The following is a 23170-nucleotide window of genomic DNA, read 5'->3' as shown; positions in this document are numbered from 1 at the left end:
ATTACTGAAACCAAAGAATCTGAAAAGGCTACATGCTGTCCAAATGCAGCTGCACGGGATCCCTGGGTGGCGCAGCGGTTTGGCGCCTGCCTTTGGCCCAGGGCGCGATCCTGGAGACCCGGGATCGAATCCCACATCGGGCTCCCGGTGCATGGAGCCTGCTTCTCCCTCTGCCTGTATCTCTGCCTCTCTCTCTCACTGTGTGCCTATCATAAATAAATAAAATTTAAAAAAAAAAATTAAAAAAAAAAAAAAACACAAATGCAGCTGCAGGACATTCTGGAAAGAGCAACACCATGGAGACGGCAAAAAGATCAGTGGTTGCCAGGGGTTGGGGGCAGAAAGGGATGAACAGCAGAGCGCAGAGGATTTTTAGGGCAGATAAAGAGATGTATAGGAAATCTCAGTACTTTCTGTTCAGTTTCATTGTGAACCTAAACGTGCTATAAAAAATAAAGTCTATTATTGAAAAAGAAGAAAGTAAAAAAGGAAATATCTTGTCTGTGCTCTGCTGCTACTGTAGGATGTCAGCAGGGATCCCAACGCTCTGGCACATAGGCAAAGGGCCTCCTTCCAGATGGGTTCCTCCCTGCCCTCAGCCCATCGCAGCCTGCACAGGGCTGGGGCCTTCTCAGAGAAGGGGTCTGAAGGCGTCTGGCACACAGCGAGAGCCCAGTAGCCGCTGGTGAACGGATCAAAGCTTCCTCTCCTGGACTCTTGCTCTCTCTCATACACGGTTCCAGAACAGCCCTGCCCCACCCTCCCACCCACACACTTCCACCCTGCCCTCCACATCCACACAGATGGATAATGAAAGCAGAGACACAGGACGGTCCTTCTGCAGCCCCATCTGTGCCTGTGGGAGAGAGCGGGGGGGCGGGGACATAGGTGATGAAGCCATGGCACCTGGATCTTCAGAGTCCTAGTGCTAGCAAAGTCTTCCCTCTTAGCACCTGCCCTAAACATGGCTGTGGGCCTTACAAGGGAAGCAAAAGCCTGTTTCTCAGTGGGCTGCTGCTAGGACAGCCCCAGTTAACCCTTTTCTGGGATGCTATAAATAGGCACCACGCATCGTTCCCTCAGAGTATAGGGACTGGCCAACCTGCCCTGACCTGGAAGCAGGGCGTTCTGGGCGCTGAGATTGGGTTTCCCTCACACAGGTGCCCTGCACAGGTGCTCAGACACCCCCTGACGAGAAGGTCACGCAAGGGCCTGGTTCTGGGGCATTCACCTGGGGGCATTTTGGCAAAAAGGTCCCCCCAGCTACACCTCCCGCACACAGCCACTCAGGGAGATGATGGAACTGTGAAGACAGTCAATCCCCCGCCCCTCCATTCCCGGAGAAAACAGCCTGCGTGTCTCACATTCCCAGCCCACGCCCTGGAGACCGGCCAGCCCTCTCCTGGGTGCTCTGCTGCTGTGTGAGGCGGCTCCCCTGGCAACACGCCCCACTTCCTCAGACCCACGGGCCTCGTGGATCAGGAAGGCACGCACAGACGCTGGAGCGGCCTCAATTCTCTCTGGGGGTCTGGGCAGCTACAGGAGATAAGAACACGAATTCCAGATGGTTGCTTCAAACAGCACAGGGTGAGCCAGAAAACACATTAGCCACCTCTAGCCTACACTGGGAGGAAAAGCAGCCAAGCATCACATCCAAGGGCTGGGTGAGTACCCTGGCTCTGCTCCCTCACCAGCTGTGTGGCCTTGGGTAAGTCACTTCACTTCCTTCGTGCTTCAATTTACTCCCCTCTATAAAAAGGGATAATAAATAGGACCTACCCCTCTGAGCTGTTTTAAGACTGAAATATGTTCATGGATGTAGAGCACTTAGCACAATGTCTAGGACACAACAGAACTTTCTGGAAAATGCTCTGTGCCTAAAATGTCCAAAACGGGATCCCTAGCCACATGCGGCTACTTGAAACTTGGGACAACTGAGCAACAGGATTTTTTTATTTGAGTTTTACTTCCTTTAAATATAAACATGTAACACTAGTGGCTCCAATTGGATGGTGCAGGTCTGGAACACAGTAGGTGCCCGGTAAATGCTAATTATGATTGTTGTTAGGGGTGGTTGTTTTTGGAGGGCTCACTGGGTTACAAACTAGGGAGCATTTCATTTCTGAGCAAGCCGAGATCGGGGAAACTGTATTCATCTTCAAATTCCAGCATCTTGCTGAGCGGTTCTGAACCGCATTTGGGTTTTGGGGTTGTGGACCTCAGAGACGTACTGAGGATACTCTCTCCCTACAACAAGTACAAAGTGTCTGCATAACTTCAGGGTTGCCCAGGCCCCTAGATCCCACAGACACCTAGCACCCAGGAGGTCACTTCCGCACCGCGGGGCTGAGCTCCAGATGCTGGGGCCCTCACCCTGCCCAGGCAGGCATCTGTGTCTTGTCTGACTAGTTCGTTCCCATGTCCCTGCCTGGTCATGTCACCTGGACTTCCTCTGGGTCCCCTCCCTCCCTCTCACTGGGCTGACCCCACAGCATCCCTCCAGCTTGACAGATCTAAGCGATGAGTCCCAGAGTGATTGGCGCAAAAGCCATATGTGACTGGGGCGGAGGTCCAATGAAACCTAATCCTGAATCTTCCAGGAGAACCACAGCAGGGGGGTTGGGGGGGGAAGGCGAAGCTCTCTGTCTGCTGATGCCAAGCTGGCAGGTTGTAACCTGAGAGCTGGGCAACATTCTCCCTCCCCACAGAGACCAGCAAAGCAGAAAGCTAGCACAGAGAAAATCAGTGCAGAGACCAGAAAACACAGAGGGTCCTGATGACATCATTGGAACCCCTGGATAGAGCTGTACCTGAAGCTGGCCTCACTCCAAACTTCCCAAACCCCTGAAACCATAACGTCGATTTCTTAAGGCTCTCTTTCCCTCTTGGCTTGATCTTCATATATTTATTCATTGTTTGAGCTGGTTTGGTTAGCAAGTTATCATCCAAATTGAAATGGGTGGAGCCGGCTAAAATACCGCGCCGTGCTACATCTCAGTTGTGTGACCTTGGTCCAGTTTCTTAACCTCTCTGAGCTTCAGTTTCTCTCATCAGTAAAGAAGAGTCGCTATTTGTACCTGCTCTATAGGAAGCTCGCTTTGAGCACTAAATGAGATCAAACAAAGCAAGTTAGAGCAGCATTTAATAAATGGTGGTTGTAAAGATGTCTAGTTCTCAAAAAGAAGGAAACAAATGCATGATAGTTGCTATAATTCTAATTAAATGTAATTTACTAAATAATAAAAATTAAAAATAATAAAAATTAAAAATTAAAGAAGAATCCAGTCAAGGTCCCAGGTATCATCAAGTCTCAAGTCTTGAGGCTTCCGTTCTCTGATTTTTAAGTAGGAGACTCACTGCCAAAGGAACGGTTATTGTCCTTTACAAAACTGAGTTCTTTCAAGTTTGTCCAATGAAAAAGCACAAGAATCTATTTATTTCTTGTCTTCCTCTACTACTCAAGGAAAAGTACACTGTCTCCCCCTGGCCTTCAGCACTTAGCTGCTCATCCAGGGCCTCGCGGTGGCTAAGTGACAAGACCCGCAAGCTCACAAGGGCGTCAGAATTTCTTCAGCTGAGGGATTATTGCCACGAGGCCAATGAATAAGCAGACCCAGAGGGAAGATCCAACTGCCCACCTCAGGATGTTGAGGCAGCCAGGCAAGACTCAGCCTTCCCCACCCCCGCTCAAGGGCTCGTTCCTTTGGACCCCAAGAAATACCCTCTTCCCAGTCTGCGGCACTGCTCCTGTGGCAGCAGCACCCCCAGCCTGGGGCTTACCCAAAGAGAGCAAGATCCTACACTGAGAACATCTACAAGTTCATGTGACTGACCAGACAGGGCAGCACAATGTCCTTCTGCGACTGATTTCTATCTTGCTCTTAAATGGGTAAGCCAAGCACTCTGCCTGGTCCCTTCATAAATACTGGTGAATACCTGGCAGTGATAGCATCGCAGCAGTGCTGCGCGGTACAGGATACCCTCGCCACCTGATGCACGAGGACACCAAAGCTGGAAAGGTCCAAGCATCCACTAAATGGCAGGACTCAAACTTGGAACACAAGGCTGTCCGATTCCAAAGCCTGGACCTTTTGCCAACTCCACGTGCTCAGAGGAGCTCATCACCATATGTGATAGGTCATTGGTTTCAGCTCCGGAGTGATGCGGAGCCCGGTTCCAGAGCCAGAATCCAAGCTGTACCACTGACACTGTCGGTGACCTTTGGTGACTTATTTGCCATCTCCGTGTGTCACTATCCTTACCTTTAAGGGACAGTGTTTTATCCACTTTGTGTGGCTTCATGACAATTAAATGAGGCCATCACCATAAGATGCTCAGTAAATACTGTTTAAGAAATAAAAAAATCTTTATCCTGTTAGAATGCCTTTAGTTGAGCCTTTGCTTTTCCTGACCAGAACGAAGATTCCCAGATGGTCTTATCAGTGACCGAGTTTTAATAGGTCTTAAATACAGACTTGGCAAATTCCTTGTTGAGAAAATGCGAGAGACCTGGCTCTCGGGGAGGGATGCTGGCCAAATCTGATGGTTTGAGGTTCTTAGAATCCTGGAGCTGTCCAACTGCGTCCACTTGGAAAGCAGAATGGCATAGGCAGAAGGAAACTGCGGGCGGCCACAGGTGGTTAGGGGCAGCGCTGGGACAAGGACTTTGGTGTCCTCACTTCCCATCCTGGGGTCTGCAGCCAGCAAGTGGGGTGCACAAATGCCATTTCCTACCTGCCGACCAGCAACAAATGCTACACTACCATTTCCCGGAGCCCTTCAAGAGGTTACTGCAGGGAAGACCCAGCCAGACTGCACAGGAGACATAACCCAGCCGGAAAGCTAGGCCCCACCTGCCACCCTCCTCACATCAAACCAGGGTGCTAAAGCCCACCAGGCCCTGTGCTAGCAAAAGCTCCTGGAAGCCGCATTGCCAGAGACCTGAAAAAAGCATCAAAACACACCGCACGGATGTGGCTGCATTATTCACGAGGAGAATTTCTGCCAGCTTAAGCCTGAAAACACGACACACGTGAACTGATCTGAGTCAACCCTATAAGCATCAGAGAACCCCAAAATATCCACACCCAGTATTCCTGCATCTACTTGACTGGCAAGTATTTCTGGAACCCCTATTTGGCCAGTGGGGGAGTGGGGCAGAGTAAGGCGCTGTGGTTTCTAGCCTAAGAATTGAAAGCTCAGAAGAGAACAGCGAAGTTTCTTCTCTTGCCTAAAGACTCTGTGCCCCCGATTTGTGCCCTGCATTTATTGCTCGGCTGTGGCCAGAGCAGTCCGCAACGTGGATGAATTCATGCTTCTCCCCTTGTTCAAAATTCTCCCACGGGTCCCGTCTCATTTCCGGGGGGGCCACAAGACCCTGCAGGAATGGCCTCCTGCTCCCTCTCTGACCTGTCTCCTCCTCCCTTCTGTTCACTCCACTCCAGGCTCCTTGACCTCTTTGCTATTCATCGTTCCTGACTCAGGGCCTTTGCCTATGCTGTTCCCTCTGGCAGGAACACCTTTCCTGCAGAGGTCAGCAGGGTTCCCTCCTTCCCTTTAGGTCTCTGCTCAAATGTCATAGTATCAGAGGCCATGCCTGACCACCTCCTCTGGAAAGCACTGCCCATTCCGCTCCACTCACTTTCTTTTTCTTTTCGTTCTTTTCTTTTAAGATTTCTATTTATTTATTCAGGAGAGACACACAGAGAGAGGCAGAGACATAGGCAGGGGGAGAAGCAGGCTCCCTGCGGGAAGCCTGATACAGGACTTGATCCCAGAACCCGCAATCACGATCTGAGCCAAAGGCAGATGCTCAAACACTGAGCTACCCAGATACTCTCCACCCACTTTCTAGCTTTATTTTCCTCACAGCATTTGTGACTTCTAACACAGGCATACTTTGCTTTCTTGTACTTTGCAGACACTACTTTTGTTTTTCTTTTCTTTTTTTTCTTTTTACAGATTGAAGGTTTGTGGCCATCTTGCATCAAGCAAGTCTGTATCAGCACCATTTTCCCAATAGCATTTGCTCACTTCCTGACTCTGTGTCACACTTTGGTAATTCTAACAATATTGCAAAACTTCTCATTATTATTATGTTTGTCATACTGATCTGTGATCAGTGATTATGAAAACTCATGATGGTCAGCATTTTTTAGCAGTAAAATGGTTTTTTTTGGAAGCCTTCACCTCCCACTCCCCTTAAAACATGTATACAATATGTACAATAAAATAAAAATAAAATTAATTGTAATATGTGACATAACACAGTATTTCTAGATTAAGATGATTATATTAAAAATATAATAATTATATTATTTTTTTAGACATAATTCTTTCACACACTTAATAGACTACACTATAGTGTAGGGAGAGGAGGTGGGATAGAGAGGAAGGAAAGAAGAAAGGAAGGAAAGGAAGGAAGGAGGCAGGAAAGAAAGGAGGAAGCTTTCTTCTAAAAGTGGCAAAAAGCTCCATCTTGGACCTGTTACCAGCTGATACTTTCTGAAGTCCAAGTCCAAGCAAGACCCTCCTTGCTCATAAATTTTCTACAGCTCCCTGCCGTCTAATGGAGCAAAGCCCCGAGCATGGTGCATCTAGCGGGCCTTTGCTGCCCCATCTCTTCCCCTACATACGCCTGACCTCAAGCCATGTCTCCGGGGACTCTGCTGGACCTCTGTGAGGCCACCCTTCAGAGCTGACAAAGCAGGATTTGAATCCTGGCTTCTCCACAGACTGGCTGTGTGACCTTAAAGTGAGCTGCTTAACCCCTCTGTGCCTCCAGCTCCTCCTTTATGGAGCGAAGGAGACAAGTATCCTCCCTCCTTGGGCCGTCATGAAGAAGTGAAGGAGTTTTCCAGCACAGAGGTTTCTCCGTCTCAACCACAGTGCCAGTCTGGGCTGACACTTCTTGGTGGGGGGGAGGGGGGCTGTCCTCTGCATCGCAGGAGGTTGAGCAGCATCTCTGGACTCTACCCACTAGATGTCAGTCACACCCTCGTTTTTGACGAGAAATGGCTCCAGACATTACCAAATGTCCCCTGGGCTAGGGCTGCCAGATTTAGCACTAGGCACTTTACTTCTGTTTATCTGGAATTCGAATTTAACTCGATGACCTATACGTTGTCCAGCAACCTCACCTGGGGGGCAAAACTGTTGCCCCTCTTTTATTGAGAAGAAGTAGATCCAAGTGGAAGCACCACAGGGATCTCAGTAGAAACATCAGTTGATTCTCTCACTTCCTCCAATCTTCTTAGGATGTGAAACCCTCCTCCACCATCCCGTCACACCCCTACCCTGTCCCAAGGCTGGAAGGCACAGCTCCCCAAACGCGCCCAGCTCAGCCGCTGTGGCAAGGGCTCCCCATGGCAGCTCTCATACCAGCTCCAGTTTGCAGAGGTCCACAAGAGCCTCCTCTCCAGCACTGGCCTCATCCCCCTGCCTCCTTCCCCCGGGGGTCTGTCCTCCTGCCCTCAAGCACCTGCTTTTGTCTCTTCCAATTAAGAGGCCTCCCAGGCCTAGCCCAAGGCAAGAAAACAAGGCAGTTAGTCACTTGGCTTCCGTTATCAACCTGGCTCAAGTGGCTGGCTCCTTTAATGGCAGTCGTCATGGCAACAAGAAGCCGGTCCCTGCAGCTGCCACTCTGGGAACCAAAACAAAATTAAGGGTTGGAGGCTGGGAGGAGAAAGGAGGGGAGGGCAAAGCGAGCCAGGGTGGAGCCAGAATAGAGCTGATTGGGTTTAACTGCAGGAAATCTCACCCAGGCCACCCTATCTCCTGGGCGACACTGGGGAGACAGAAAAAATAAGATGCCTGCCCAGAGGCAGCTCAGGCTAATGTGGTGGGTGTTTTCACATCGCTTATCCTGACAAGTGATCTTCATCCTCACTGGGAATAAACTGAAACTCAGACCCTTGTGAAGGTACAGACAGATGCCCCTCTAAGGCTGTGCAATTACAAGCCATCAAGTTTAGCTCCGCCCTCTTCCTCCACCTAGCTCCTGTCCTCCCCATCCGTTTTCCCTGTGCTTTTAGGATAGGACTTCCAGCTCTGCCCCTCTGCATTTGGCACCATGCTCCTTCCTCTCTGTCCTCCAGCCACTTCAGAGTCCTCTCATCACTCAAGTTCACGGTGCTCCCTCCAGCCACAAAGTCTTTGTATATGCAGTTCCCTCTGCCAGGAATGGTTCTCCTCTGTCTTCCCACCTCCTGCCTTCATCTTAAAGGTGTGCTCATCCTTCACGTATCTTCTTTTTTTTTTTTTTTAATTTTTATTTATTCATGATAATCACACACACACAGAGAGAGAGAGAGAGAGAGAGGCAGAGACATAGGCAGAGGGAGAAGCAGGCTCCATGCACCAGAAGCCCGACGTGGGATTCGATCCCGGGTCTCCAGAATCGCGCCCTGGGCCAAAGGCAGGCGCTAAACCACCGCGCCACCCAGGGATCCCCTTCACGTATCTTCTTAACATCACTTCCTCCAGGGCGCCTTCCTGGGCCACCTTGACCTTGTTGTATGTTCTTGTGGTGCCAAGTACCTCTCCTTCACACCTTGGCGCAAAGGCTGTCATAATCCTCTGAATTACACTCAGAATGTCTATCAGGATCTGTGTACCAAAATGGGAATGTCAGCCCTAAGAGGGCAGGACTTCTCTTATTCACTGCTGCATCCGCAGAGCCCAGTCCTGTGTCTGGCACACAGACACCCTTCAGTAAATAAACATGTCAGAATTTGAACCCAGCTCTGGGTGAGCCCAATGCTCCTTTCTTGACCTGCTTCATGGTTCTGAGTCCTACTGGCTCCCAGAGTCAGCACAGGACAGAGCTTCCAGCCCCATAGCCGCTGCTGGCTTTTCTGGCTTCTGTGGCTCAGCCCAAGCTTGCAAACCTTGTCTAAAGAAACTGACTGTTAAGCCACCCTTTCCAGGAAGAATGACGGGAGGTACCTTTGGATGAGGCTATGACAGGCAGGGATGTGACTTCTCTGAACCCAAAAGATGAGGAGAAGGAAGAGCAGACTTGACTCCCAGATTTCTACGCAAAGAGTTTGCCTCCACCATTCCATTGAAGACTGGCTCTCTGATACTGGGACAAGATGCTCTCCCAAGAGGTGGGCAGAGGAAGGCAAGGAGAGAGGAGGTCTGCTTCGGTGGGGCATGGACTCATCGCCACGCCCTTAGGGGCACCCATGCTGAACAAGGGGTTCATAGAAGACTTGAACTTGTCTTCCCTTGACTGCTTCTGTGCCCTTGAAAAATCACTTATCCCGTCTGGGCCATTTTTCACCTCTGTAAGATGGAAATCATTCCATCCACAGCTGAGACTGTGGTGCCGTGGAGACACGGATGAGCACGTTTAGGATATAGAGGTAAGAGCCTGGCTCTGATGTCAGACAGATCTGGGGGGTTAAGTCCCCGGCTTTGCACCTTCTTGGCTGTGTTCTCTTGAGCAATCCACACCTCGTCTCCAGGCTTGGTTTCCTTGTCCATGAAATGGGGGCAGCCTCAGTCACCTCATAAAGTCACCGTGTACACAGGATACGGCACAGAATAGTACCCACTCTATGGAAACTCTGATTACTGAAATGATGTGCCCTGAGAAATGCAGAATTTAGAATCAGCCACCAACTTGTGGCTATAAACCTGCCTTCTGACTGCAGATCCAGGGTCAAGGACCTTTGCCCAAACTTGCGAGGTTCTGTCCCTGACCCCTTCAGGCACCAAGCAGGATGCCAAGGGGTCCCTCTGATCAAGTGATGGCCTCAGCCTTAGGCCAGGCAGAAAGCTCATTCTAAGCCCCAAACTCGGCTGCTCCCAGGACAGAGGATGCAAGCTGACAACTCTGGTCACTGGAGGCAACGTGTCCTCCACAGCTTGCCGATATTCCAAACTAGACTGACATGGGTAGGACCTCCAGGAGCATTGCACCAATGCCTCTTTCTCCAGCTGTGGAAACTGAGTCCTTGAGAGAGGAAAGGACTTGTCCAGGGCACCAAGGGAGCTCCTGGCAGAACCAGGCCAAAGGCCCAGCTGAAGCCCTGCCCAGAAGCAGATACCGAGAGGCACTGCCCTCCCTGACGCCTTGCTCCCAGGCTCTTCTACCTGTAGACCCCTTCCATTGAACCAGCAAGCCATTTCCTGAGAAACAGCCATTCCAGGGATGCCTGGGTGGCTCAGTGGCTGAGTGTCTGCCTTTGGCTCAGGGCTTGATCCCGGGGTCCTGGGATCGAGTCCTGCGTCAGGCTCTGCACAGGGAGCCTGCTTCTCCCTCTGCCTGTGCCTCTGCTTCTCTCTGTGTGTCTCTCATGAATAATAACTAAACGCTTCAAAAGAAAAGAAAACACAGCCATTCCATGTGACAATCTCCGGGGAGTACAAATTACATCTAGGTTTAAACAATGAACAAAGAGACTACATACAGGCTTTTAACCTGAAGGCTTTTGAGAGAGTTTCTATAAGACACCCTCCACCAACTCGTCATCAGAAAATTGCAGGTGTGCAGGTTTTGTTGGAAAGATGGTCTATCTAGATAGAGCTTTCTTCAGGTCCCACAATGCCTCTAAGAGGGCCAAACTGAAAAGTTCTGGACCTTTCTGAGGAACTCCACATCCCTCATTACGGATCCTTATTCAGAAATGCCAGAATATACAACTAGCTCTAGAGCTGATTCTTTGAACAACACGAGACATGCCACACAGAGACCTACGCACAACATGCGCCCATGCTTTCTGAGGAGGGAGGGGCAGCCACAGGTCCCCTCTTCCAGGCTGTCTTTGATGGCTGACTGCCACCATGCAGGGAGGGGCTTCTGGGTGCTCAGTGCTGACACCAGGCTGACACCCTCCTCGTGTGTGCACACGCATGCGTACACACACACACACACACGCAATCAGGCCAGCCCCAAGGTCTACAGCCATCTGTGATCTCGGGCTGAGGACTCAAGGTACAGAGGTGATGCCGCTCAACAGCGATCGGGTCCCAGGTGAGGGATGTGAGGCAGCATAAGGAGGGCAGCACACACACATACAGTCACACATACCTGGTCGCAGCCTCACTCACGCACGCAGAGACTTACGCATCACACGGTCACACACCATACTCACAAAAACAGATCCACACACAGACACATGTACACGCAATACGGAGACACACTTGGTTACCTCCAGGCAGATGCACAGACAGCCTCAGACACACACTCACAGCACATGTCGGCGCCCACACAGGAGTGAGCGTGCTCCACACACAGTCCGGGCATCTACATGCTTCCCAGGAACCCACCACTGCAGGTTCGCCCCTCTCCGGGAAGTCGAGGGCTATTCGCTAAAGGCTAGACTGGGCTCCCAGCTGGCCCCAAGGAGAGTGAAGGGGGCGGAGGGGCAGGTGAACCCTGCCTGATTCGCACCCTACTGCGTGTCGGGGGTGGGGGGGTGGGCAGGGGTGGGCAGGGGTGGGCGAGGGGAACTCGCCTGCCAAGACGCCCTGGCACAGGCCCACAGATGGTGCAACCCAATGACCAGGGACTTTCGGGGAGGGAGTCCCCAAGCTCCTGGGGGCGGCTCTAAGGACTGAGACTTGTGGGGAAGGGGAGATGGGGGGTGTTACCCAAAGTGAACCGTTCCCTTTTCCCGAAGTCTGGTCCTCCTTCTGCAGCCCTACCCAGCCCCTCACCTCCCAGTAAGTCCAGTCAGCCCCCAGGTGCTTGCCTCCCCTTAATGAGACCCACCCACCTGCTCCTCCACAAGAGGGGGTCCTACCCAGACACGCCCGGGTGTGCCCCATCGGGGGCGGCCCTCCCGCTGCGTCCGCCCCTACACACAGCAGCCAAGCATCGACCCCGTACCTGAGGCCCCCACCCCCAACTCACCCGCCTCCAGTCCTACCAGGTGAGCCCCACAGCTCAGGTGGCCGCCCCGCTGCCACGGGCCCCCACCCCTTTGGAGACCCTTCCCCCGGGGGAGCTCCGGCGGCTCCCTCCGCAGGGTCGCGCCCCCGGCCACCCCACCCCCGGCACCTACCTCCTTCTTGACAGTGCGCAGCAGCCTCTGCCGCGTGTCCGCCTCTGTGGGACGAGACGGGGGGACGGCGGGTCAGCCGAGCGCTGGGGGCGGGGGCACGGGCCGCCCTCCCGCCGCCCCCGCGCCCCGCGCCCGCTCACCCGCTTACCCGCGGGGCCCGAGGCCATGGCCGCGCGCGCTGCGTTCCCGACCGGGCGGCGGCGGCGGCGGCGGCGGCGGCGGCGCTCGCTCGCGGGCTCGGCTGCAGCAGCCGCGGCGGGGCGGGGCCGAGGGCCCGGTGACGTCAGGGCCCCCCGCCCGGCCGCCCCGCCCCGCCCCGCCCCGCCCCGCCCCGCCCCGCCCCGCCCCTCCCGAGCCGCCGCCGCGCGGCCGGGCGCCCAGCGGGAGGGTCCTCCGGGCCGCGCGCACGCCCCAGGCCTCGCCCGGCCCCGCCCCGCCCCCGCGGGCAGCCCCGCCCACCACGCGCGGCGCCGCAGTCCCACCCCCTGCGGGGCGGGGCGGGGCGGGGCGGGGCGGGGCGGGGCGGGGCTGCGTCCCTTCCTGGACGTCCGCTCGGTGCCAGGCTGGAGGCGGCCGCGGGAGCCGGTGGGACTGTTCCTGACGCTCTCTGGGCCTCAGTGTTCTCATCTCTAAAATGGACAGAATATGGGACGCCCGGGTTGCTCGGCGGTTTGGCACCTGCCTTCCGCTGGGGGCGTGACCCTGCGATATTACGAGATAGCTGCTCTATTATTATTAATCATTAGTATTATTGTTATTATTGAGAATCTTGTTCTTTGGCTTTCTGTTGACTCTCACTCGAGATTTATTCATTTGTTTGATAAGTATGATTTGAATAACTGCTTAGCAAGGCTTTATATTCAGACTCTCTAAATCTTTTGTTGGGGGTGTGCCTTTCTAGAGAACTCTGGACCCTGAATGTGAAGGTACGAAACCAGAAATCGGTTGTTTGGTTAAATTCTTTCTGTGGAATTTCTCTGTTCTTATCAATAGTTTAACTTCAACCCCCAGACCTACGTAAGAGATTTTCACGTTAGGCTCTTCAATCTCTTGTCCTTGAAATACCGAGTCTTTTGGCAGAGATTCTTACGTGTCCCAGAGTACCCAAAAGATGAGTGACTCCACTTTTTCCCCTCATTTTGGCCACTGAAGATTTGCTTAATGTATTTCTCTGATTTATGTTTATCTCACGTTTGTACTAATAATGTTGGACCTAATGTTTATCCTTTCTTTCTTTCTTTACACATACACACACTCACGAGACTATTCTGGACTTTGGTGCAGGGGCCGTTTATGGGTGAGGCTTAGTCATACCAATTCCCTTTCATTCTTGATTTCTCTCCCTATTACTATCACTCATCTCCTGCCACTTTAGCTCAACTCCTAGACTTGCTCATGACTGAAATGAAAGCTGGAGTTTTTGAATAAAGAAAAGGAAATGCCAAAAGAAAGCAAGCTGATAAAATTAGAAAAGAGGAGAATCCCTCTGACCACTTAAACATATATTTGTATATATGTATATGTGTGTGTGTGTGTGTGTGCTTGGTATACATACCATATACATACCATATACATACATGGTATGTATGTATTATATATGCGCGTATATATTTCAGTGGTATTATGGAAACTCAAGAATTTCATTGCTAAAATAATTTTCTATGCCAAGTGAATACCTATTTGCATTCGCTTTCATAATTATTTCTATAATTGGTTCTACAAGTAAATGCAGAGATAGCTGCATAGGCTTACTCCTACCACATGCTTAGTACAGATATACAGAGAAGGCAATAATACATATTTAAATTATTCTTCTTGGGGATCCCTGGGTGGCTCAGGGATTTAGCGCCTGCCTTTGGCCCAGGGCCCCATCCTGGAGTCCCGGGATTGAGTCCCACGTCGGGCTCCCAGCATGGAGCCTGCTTCTCCCTCCTCCTGTGTCTCTGCCTCTCTCTCTCTCTCTCTGTCTATCATAAATAAATAAATACATCTTTAATAAATAAATAAATTCTTATTTTCTAACAAATCGTATAATCACAATATTGGAATGATAGCTCACTTAGTCTTCTGTTCCTGCATTCCAACACCCGGGTCCTTTCACAGAAGATAGATGCTCTCGCGCAGCCCCGGTGGCTCAGCGGTTTAGCGCCGCCTACAGCCCAGGGCGTGATCCCGGAGGACGTCAGGATCCCTGCACGGAGCCTGCTTCTCCCTCTGCCTTTGTCTCTGCCTCTCTCTCTCTCTCTCTCTCTCTCTCTCTCTCCCTCTCCTCTCTGGGTATTCTCAGGAATAAATAAATAAAATCTTAAAAAAGAAAAGAAAATAGATGCTCTCTGAGAATTAAATGGTCAAATATAGAGAGGTAGATGGCTAAATGTAAGTGCTATTTGAATAAATTTGCATATGAAAGGACCTCAAAAAACTTCTGTTAAGAAAAATCTATAAATCATTTTTATCTGAGATGACTCCCTTTCTGTACTCATGCCAGCATCTCTGGAATCAAAACAAAAGTTCCAAAGTTTTCAATAAGATCTTCCTTCTTAGTTCTGAATCAATTGGTTATCCAGTTACTAAGTTATCTGTTTTATATGGAAGGATTTCCATATTTTGTGGATGTAATTCTTAGGACCTGGTCAAAATGCAGAAGAAGAAGGGGAATGGAAAAGATATTTAGCTGGGAGGAAAAAAAAAGAAGAAGAAAGAAAGAAAAAAGAAAAATAGAAAATTTGGATCAGTAAAGATGCTGAATTAGATAAATATGTTAGAAATTCTAGGTCATTAAAATATACTGTGTTACTAGAGCTAGAGGCTTTGATTGGTCTTGTTCTTTGGAAATTCCAGTCACATGGAAGAAAATCTCCACTGAAATGTCCCTAGAACAGATACTGATTAAAACATACACTGTTTCACATTTCTTTCTAAAGAGATTTTCTTTAGTTAATTTTGGCTGCCTTTTGAGTGAAGCCGGAGACTACCATGGGATCATCGCTCTCAGAAAGCCAGGAGTCCCTGAAGTCCCTAGTCCAACTGTGATTGCATTACCTCTGACACAGAAATGCAAAGCAACAATAAACTCAAGGGTGCTGGCCACTGATGTTTTTTAGTTCCTTACCTACTAGTGTCATCTTCAATAAATCAGTATGTAGAGTCCACACTCTATTTCTTTAAAGAAATTCAAAGTAAATATAGATGATTTTCAGGTATTACTGATTTTCCCCTAAAACTCAATGATTCATTTGTATTAATACTTATAAAGTAAAAAAAAAAAACTTATAAAGTGCTACGTAATAACTGGTTACTCTAGTTAAAACATTTTGGGAATTTCAACACTTGTTAAGGAACATGTCCACCAGTGACCAGGGTGTAGACTGATGCTATCAACATATATTAAATGAGTAATATTACCTTACTTTAAGAACTCCCCAGAATTATTAACCCCCTCCACACACACACACACACACGAGTTTCATTTTTCTTCATTGTGTTCTAGACCCATGTTCTTTTTATGAGAATTCTAGAAGATTGGAAAGAAGAATAAACAAAGAAGCTACAGGTTGAAATATTATATTCTAGGTTCAGGTACAAAGAATCTAATTTCTTTTACTTTTATTGGAGCTCAATTTGCCAACATACGGCATAACACGCAGAGCTCATCTCAGAAGCGGGCCCCGTGCGTGGAAGGGAGCGACTCCCGTGGTGGGGTCGCCAGCGCCTCGCTCTTCCCGCTCCTCGTCCGCACTGGCCCGGTGGGGCGACCTCCTGCCTTGACTCAGCGCTCCTGGGAGGCTGCCTGGGCTGGGCCACCCGCTGCTCCGGGCTCCTCCCGCGGCCCCGCCCCTCCGAGGCCCCGCCCACGGGACCCGCCCCTCCGAGGCCCCGCCCCTCGGCCCCGCCCCTCGGCCCCGCCCCCTCCGCCGCCACGCCGCGGGCAGCGCGCTCTTACCCAGCCCAACCGCCATCTTCACCGTCGCCGCCGCCGCCTGGCCGCTGCCGGCGCCCGGGCAGCCCCCGCCCCGGCAGCCTCGGCCCCGCAGCCCCGACCCGGCAGCCTCGGCCCCGCAGCCCCGACCCGGCAGCCCCGGCAGCCCCCGCAGCCCCCGCAGTCTCCGACGGGGCAGCCTCCACCCCCTGCCCTGCGCGCCGCCTGCTGGAAGGGGCTTGACCCCTGGACCCCGAGGTCACCCCAGCTGAAGCAGAGGCTTAGCCAGACTGAGTCACCCAGGTACCCCAAGAACTTAAAACTCCTATTAATGACCTAAGAGCCATGAAAAATGTTGTATTAACAGGGATGGTTAATAATTTCTCAGCCTTCTAAGGAATCTGTAAGGATTAGTCATCTGAATGTTAAGTGACAAGTACTTAGGCTATTTAATGAAACCTCCATCCAGGATTTTAAAAATCCCCTTTCTCTCTTAGGTAGACATCTTCTTTTAATTAAGCAAACGTGTCACTTAAACTACAAAACAGTTACGCTTGCCGATGTCTTAGAATACCTAGAGGACGTGATTTTCAGGTGTTAGACTAGGATATTTGGATGTAAATTTTAGGGCATCTAGGGCCAAGTGTATTTTACTTATTTTTAATTAAAATCCAATACACATGTAGCGTATTACTTGCTTGAGAGGCAGAGTTTACGGACTCAGTTGTCTATAACAAGGACTCAGTAGTACATCATGTGCCCTCCTTAGTGCCCACCACCCAGTCACCCCATCCCCCAGCCCACTTCCCCTGCAGCAACCCTCAGTTTACTTCCTAAGTTGAGACTCTCTTCTGGTTTGTCTCCCTCTCTGGTTTTGTCTTGTTTTGTTTTTCCCTCCCTTTAGGGCCAAGAATATTTTAGAGACATTTCTGTAATCATTACTTCTGCCAATTTAAATCACTTTATATCAGATATGATAAAAAGTAATTGCTCTGTAACGGCACCAAATGTTTTTCTTAAGTAAGCTGCTGTTAAAAAGTTGTTGGTTTTACATAATTGATTTTCTGCCTCTTCAGGACACTATCCCTAGAGTATTTGGGTGCACAGCTGAGTGCACTCAAAATAATCCTTTAAAAACTTTACTTTGGAAATGTACATCCTCTCTGGGTTCCTGGGTTTTTGAAGGAATGAGGTTACATACAACAGGACAATTCTAGAAGTCATGATCTGTATTTCCACTTATTTCCCAGGATCACATTTGTGCCAGTACCACACTGTCTGGACGGCCACGGCTTTGTAGTACAACCTGAAATCTGGCATTGTGATGCCCCCAGCTGTGGTCTTGGTTTTGAATAGTCCCCTGGCTATTTGGGGTCTTTTCCGGTTCCACACTAATCTTAAGATGGTTTGTTCCAACTCCCTGAGGGAAGTCCATGGTATCTTGATAGGGATTGCATGAAATGTGTAAATTGCCCTGGGTCGCAGGGACATTTTCACAGTATTCGTTCCTCCAGCCCTCATGAGCACGGAGTATTTTTCCATCTCTTTGTGCCTTCCTCCATTTCCTTCAGGAGCGTTCTGTAGTGTTTAGGGTATAGATCCTTCACCTCTTTGGTTAGGTTTCTTCCTTAGGTATCTTACGCTTTTGGGTGCAATTGTAAAAGGGATTGATTGACTCCTTAGTATTCGAGGGTCTTCTAACAGCAACCTGTCAACAGCTCTTTCTATGTCCACTTATTTCCCAGGTTCTACTGTGGAAACGCCGGAATGAGAACCGTGTAGACAACCTGGGGACACCCGCCCTGGAATGTGGGTGAAAATGCTTAATTTAACATCCCCTGTGGCACACACAGAAGTTGGAACGGTCCGTGGCATCATTAGAAGGTGACATGGAAATTCATTCGTTAAATAGCCTCAAGAAATCTTGTCCAGGGGGCGCCTGAGTGTTTCTGTCAGCTAAGTCTCTGCCTCCTGGTTTTTAGCTCTGTTCGTGACCTCAGGGTCATCAGATTCACCCATATTCAGCATGGAGCCTGCTTCGTATTCCCTCTTCCTTTGCCTCTGCCCCTCTCCTCCTTACACTTGCTCTTTTGCTCTCTCCACACACACAAAACAGAATCATTATTCAGTTTTGCTTGGGGGCCATTGTTAAGACAAACCTCCTAAGCCGTATTGTTTATGTTTCATGTGTCCACATCTTAATTTAAAAGGTCAGTCATTAGTCTGTGGCCAAAGTAGTAAAATCGCATTGAGAACTCTAAATTGGTCAGATTTAGTGAGAGGGCTTGTGGGGCTAACATTTGGACATACAAGTCCGTGTTAAATATTTGCAAAATGTACTCTTTTTTCTTTTTTTTTTTTTTTCTTTTTTTTTTTTTTTTTTTTTTTTTTTTATGATAGTCACAGAGAGAGGGAGAGAGAGGCAGAGACACAGGCAGACGAGAAGCAGGCTCCATGCACCGGGAGCCCGATGTGGGACTCAATCCCGGGTCTCCAGGATCGCGCCCTGGGCCAAAGGCAGGTGCCAAACCGCTGCGCCTCCCAGGGATCCCCCAAAATGTACTCTTTTTAAACATTTTTACTGCAGTTCAATTTGCCGGCAAATTGAACGCTATAGCATAACACCCAGTGCTCATCCCGCCAAGTGCGCCACGCGCCCCCGCACACCACCCCCCCCCCCCCCGGGCCACATCAGTACCCATCACTGGGTCGCCCTAACCTCCAGCCCAACTTCCCCTTCCACTACCTCTTGTTCAGTTACCGGAGTTGGGTATGTCTCCTGTTTTGTCACCCTCACTGATATTTTCCCTCATTGTCTCCATTCCCTTTATTCCCTTTCACTAGTTTTTATATCACCCAAATGAATGAGACCATATCAAGTTTGTCCTTTTCCGATGGACTTACTTCACTCAGCATAATCCCTCCAGGTGCGTCCACGTCAGAGCAAATGGTAGGTGTTTGTGGTTTCTCATGGCTGAGTAATATTCCCTTGTAGCCGTGGACCACATCTTCTTTATCCATTCATCTCTCGATGGACCCCGAGGCTCCTTCCACAGTTTGGCTATTGTGGACATTGCTGCCATAAACATCGGGAGGCAGGTGTCCCCGCATTTCACCGCATCTGCAGCTTTGGGGTATATCCCCAGCAGTGCCATTGCTGGGCCGGAGGAAAGATCTGTTCTTAACTCTTTGAGGAACCTCCACACAGTTTTCCGGAGTGGCTGCACCAGTTCACATTCCCACCTACAGTGCAAGAGGGTTCCCCTTTGTCCGCGTCCTCTCCAACATTTGTTGTTTCCTGTCTTGTGACTTTTCCCCATTCCCACCGGTGTGAGGTGGTATCTCCTGGGGGTTTGGATCTGTAGTTTCCTGATGGCCAGCGATGTGGGGCATGTTCTCATGTGCTTGTTGGCCGTGTCTCTCTCTTCCCCTGTGAGATTTCTGTTCGGGTCTTTTGCCCGTTTCACGATCGGATTGTTTGTTTCTCTGCTCTTGAGTTGAGTATGTTCTTTATAGATCTTGGACACTAGCCCTTTGACTGAGCGGTCGTTTGCAAGTATCTTCTCCCGTTCTGTAGGTTGTCTTTTACTTTTGTGGACTGTTTCTTTTGCTGTGCAGGAGCTTTCGATCTGGCTGAAGTCCCAATAATTCCTTGTTGCTTTTGTTTCTCTTGCCTTGGCGGACGTATCTTGCGAGATGTTGCTGTGGCCAAGTTGAAAAACGGTGTTGCCTCTGTTCGCCTCTCGGATTTGGATGGATTCTTGTCTCACATTTAGATCTTTCATCCTTTTTGAGTTTTTCTTTGTGTGTGGTGTCAGAGAATGGTCTAGCTTCCTTCTTCTGCATGTGGATGTCCAATGTTCCCAGCACCCTTTTTTGAAGAGACTGTCTTTTTCCAGGGATAGTCTTTCCTGCTTTCTCGAATATTAGTTGACCATAAAGTTGAGGGTCCACTTCTGGATTCGCTATTCGGTTCCATTGATCTATGGGTCTGTTTTTGTGCCACTACCACACTGTCTTGATGGCCACGGCTTTGTAGTACAACCTGAAATCGGGCCTTGTGATGCCCCCAGCTGTGGCCTTCGTTTTGAATAGTCCCCTGGCTCTTTGGGGTCTTTTCCGGTTCCACACTAGAATCTTAAGATGGTCTGTTCCAACTCTCTGAAGAAAGTCCCCGGTATTTTGATAGGGATTGCGTGAAATGTGTAAATTGCCCTGGGTAGTATGGACATTTTCACAATATTAATTCTTCCTCTCCATGAGCCTGGAACCTTTTTCCTTCTCTTGATGCCTTCCTCGATTTCTTTCAGGAACGTTCTGTGGTGTTTAGGGTACAGATCCTTTACCTCTTTGGTTAGGTTTATTCCTGGGTAGCTTATGCTTTTGGGTGCAATTGTAAATGGGATTGACTCCTTAATTTTCGAGGCTCTTCTAACAACAACCTGTCAGTCAACAGCTCTTTCTATGTCCATTTATTTCCCAGGAGCTGCTGTGAATACAACCCAACCAGAATCTAGCAGACAACCTGGGTACACCTGCCCAGGAGCACGGCCAAAGCTATTTGCCATCTTCCACAACAGAAAAGTTCAGCCAACGGATGAAAGCCCAGAGGGTAACATGAAAATTGATTCATTAAATAATAGCCTCAAGAAATCTTGTCCTAGGGGCACCTGGGTGTTTCTGTCAGCTAAGTCTCTGCCTCCTGGGTTTCAGCTCTGGTCATGACCTCAAGGTTGTCAGATTCACCCATATTCAGCATGGAGGCTGCTTCGTACTCTCTCTTCCTTTGCCTCTGCCCCTCTCCTCCTTACACTTGCTCTTTTGCTCTCTCCACACACACACACACACACACAAAGGAATCCTTACTCAGTTTTGCTCAGGGTGTCGTAGTAAAGACAGACCTCCTCAGCCGTATTCTTTGTTTCACGTGTCCAAATATTAATTTAAAAGGTCAGTCATTAGTCTTTGGCCAAAATAGTAAAATCGCATTGAGAACTCTAATTTGGTCAGATTTAGTGGGAGGGCTTGTGAGGCTGACAACATTTGGACATACTAGTTTGTGTTAAATATTAGCAAAATGTTTTCTTTCTTTAAACATTTTCACTGCAGTTCAATTTGCCGGCAAATTGAACGCTTATAGCATCACACCCAGTGCTCATCCCACCATGTGACCCCGCCCCCCCGCCCCGCCCCTCCGCTGCATCACTGCCCATCACCTGGTCGCCCCAACTGCCCACACACCTCCCCTTCCACTACCCCTTGTTCAGTTCCCAGAGTTCGGTCTGTCTTCTGTTTTGTCACCCTCACTAATACTTTCACTCATTTTCTCCATTCCCTTTATTCCCTTTCCCTAGGTTTTATACTCCCTAAATGAATGAGACCATATCAAGTGTGACCTCTTCCGATGGACTTACTTCACTCAGCATAAGTCCCTGCAGGTCCGTCCACGTCGGAGCAAACGGGGGGTATTTGTCATCTCTTGTGGCTCGGTAACAATTCCATTGTAGCCGTGGACCACATATTCTTTATCCATTCATCTCTTGATGGACCCCGAGGCTCCTCCCACAGTTTGCCTACTGTGGACATTGCTGCCATAAACAGCGGGGTGTAGGTATCCCCGCATTCCACCACATCTGCACCTTTGGGGTAAATCCCCAGCAGTGCAATTGTTGGGCTGTAGGGAAGATCTATTTTTAACTCTTTGAGGAACCTCCATCCACACAGTTTTCTAGAGTGGCTGTACACATTCCCACCTACAGTGCAAGAGGGTTCCCCTTTGTCCGCATCCTCTCCAAATTTGTGGTTTCCTGTCTTGTGACTTTTCCCCATTCCCACTGGTGTGAGGTGGTATCTCATCATTTGGGTTTGGATCGGTAGTTCCCTGATGGCCAGCGATGCGGGGCATGTTCTCCTGTGCTTGTTGGCCGTGTCCATGTCTTCCTCTGTGAGATTTCTGTTTGTGTCTTTTGCCCGTTTCACGATTGGATTGTTTGTTTCTTTGCTCTTGAGTTGAATGCGTTCCTTATAGATCTTGGACACCAGCCCTTTGTCTGAGAGGTCCTTTGCAAGTATCTTCTCCCGTTCTGTAGGTTGTCTTTTACTTTTGTGGACTGTTTCTTTTCCTGTGCAGGAGCTTTCAATCTGGGTGAAGTCCCAATACTTCATTGTTGCTTTTGTTTCTCTTGCCCATGCGGATGTATCTTGTGAGACGTTGCTCTGGCCAAGTTGAGAATGGGTGTTACTCGTGTTCTCCTTGAGGACTGGGATGGATTCTTGTCTCACATTTAGATCTTTCATCCATTTTGAGTTTATCTTTGTTTGTGGTGTCAGAGAATGGTCCAGTTTCCTTCTTCTGCATGTGGATGTCCAATTTCCCCAGCACCATTTATTGAAGAGACAGTCTTTTCTCCAGTGCGTAGTCTTTCCTCCTTTGTCGCATATCAGTTGACCGTAAACTTGAGGGTCCACTTCTGGTATCGCTATTCGGTTCCATTGATCTATGGGTCTGTTTTTGTGCCACTACTACACTGTCTGGACGGCCACGGCTTTGCAGTACAACCTGAAATCTGGCATTGTGATGCCCCCAGCTGTGGTCTTCGTTTTGAATAGTCAGTCCCCTGCTATTCGGGGTCTTTTCCGGTTCCACACAAATCTTAAGATGGTTTGTTCCAACTCCCTGAGGAAAGTCCATGGTATCTTGATAGGGATTGCATGACATGTGTAAATTGCCCTGGGTCGCGTGGACATTTTCACAATATTCGTTCTTCCAGCCCTCATGAGCACGGAGTATTTTTACGTCTCTTTGTGCCTTCCTCCATTTCCTTCAGGAGCGTTCTGTAGTGTTTAGGGTATAGATCCTTCACCTCTTTGGTTAGGTTTCTTCCTAGGTATCTTATGCTTTTGGGTGCAATTGTAAATGGGATTGACTCCTTAATTTTCGAGGCTCTTCTAACAGCAACCTGTCAACAGCTCTTTCTATATCCACTTATTTCCCAGGATCTACTGTGGAAACGCCAGAACGAGAACCGTGTAGACAACCTGGGGACACCCGCCCTGGAACGTGGGTGAAAATACTTAATTTAACATCCCCTGTGGCACACACAGAAGTTGGAACCGTCCGTGGCATCATTAGAAGGTGACATGAAAATTCATTCGTTAAATAGCCTCAAGAAATCTTATCCAGGGGGCACCTGAGTGTTTCTGTCAGCTAAGTTTCTGCCTCCTGGTTTTCAGCTCT

The 23170-nt window shown here is 49.5% G+C and overlaps 1 protein-coding gene and 1 long non-coding RNA gene across 9 annotated transcripts in view; one reads left to right on the top strand and one right to left on the bottom strand.

Annotated features, from left to right (window-relative positions):
* The window catches only part of LOC140597417 (small G protein signaling modulator 1-like), an 80478-nt gene extending 68179 nt beyond the window's left edge, over window positions 1-12299 (bottom strand). For all 8 annotated transcript variants that reach the window (XM_072745679.1, XM_072745683.1, XM_072745686.1 and 5 more), the window contains exons 1-2: window positions 12163-12299; window positions 12015-12058 (exon numbers count right to left, since the gene is read on the bottom strand). In XM_072745679.1, the coding sequence (XP_072601780.1) occupies window positions 12015-12058; window positions 12163-12181 (63 nt within the window). In that variant the 5' untranslated portion in view covers window positions 12182-12299. The remainder of the gene's footprint in view (window positions 1-12014; window positions 12059-12162) is intronic.
* On the top strand, window positions 666-6314 carry LOC140597420 (uncharacterized). The gene is made up of 2 exons (XR_011999245.1): window positions 666-1708; window positions 3464-6314. It is a non-coding gene; the product is annotated as an uncharacterized lncRNA (long non-coding RNA).
* Window positions 12300-23170: the final 10871 nt, after the last annotated feature.

The sequence above is a fragment of the Vulpes vulpes genome, unplaced genomic scaffold, assembly GCF_048418805.1.
Source record: "Vulpes vulpes isolate BD-2025 unplaced genomic scaffold, VulVul3 u000000663, whole genome shotgun sequence".
NCBI classification, from domain to species: Eukaryota; Metazoa; Chordata; class Mammalia; order Carnivora; family Canidae; genus Vulpes; species Vulpes vulpes.
Note: the sequence above shows the minus strand (reverse complement) of the source record. Positions and strands in the feature narration are given on the sequence as shown.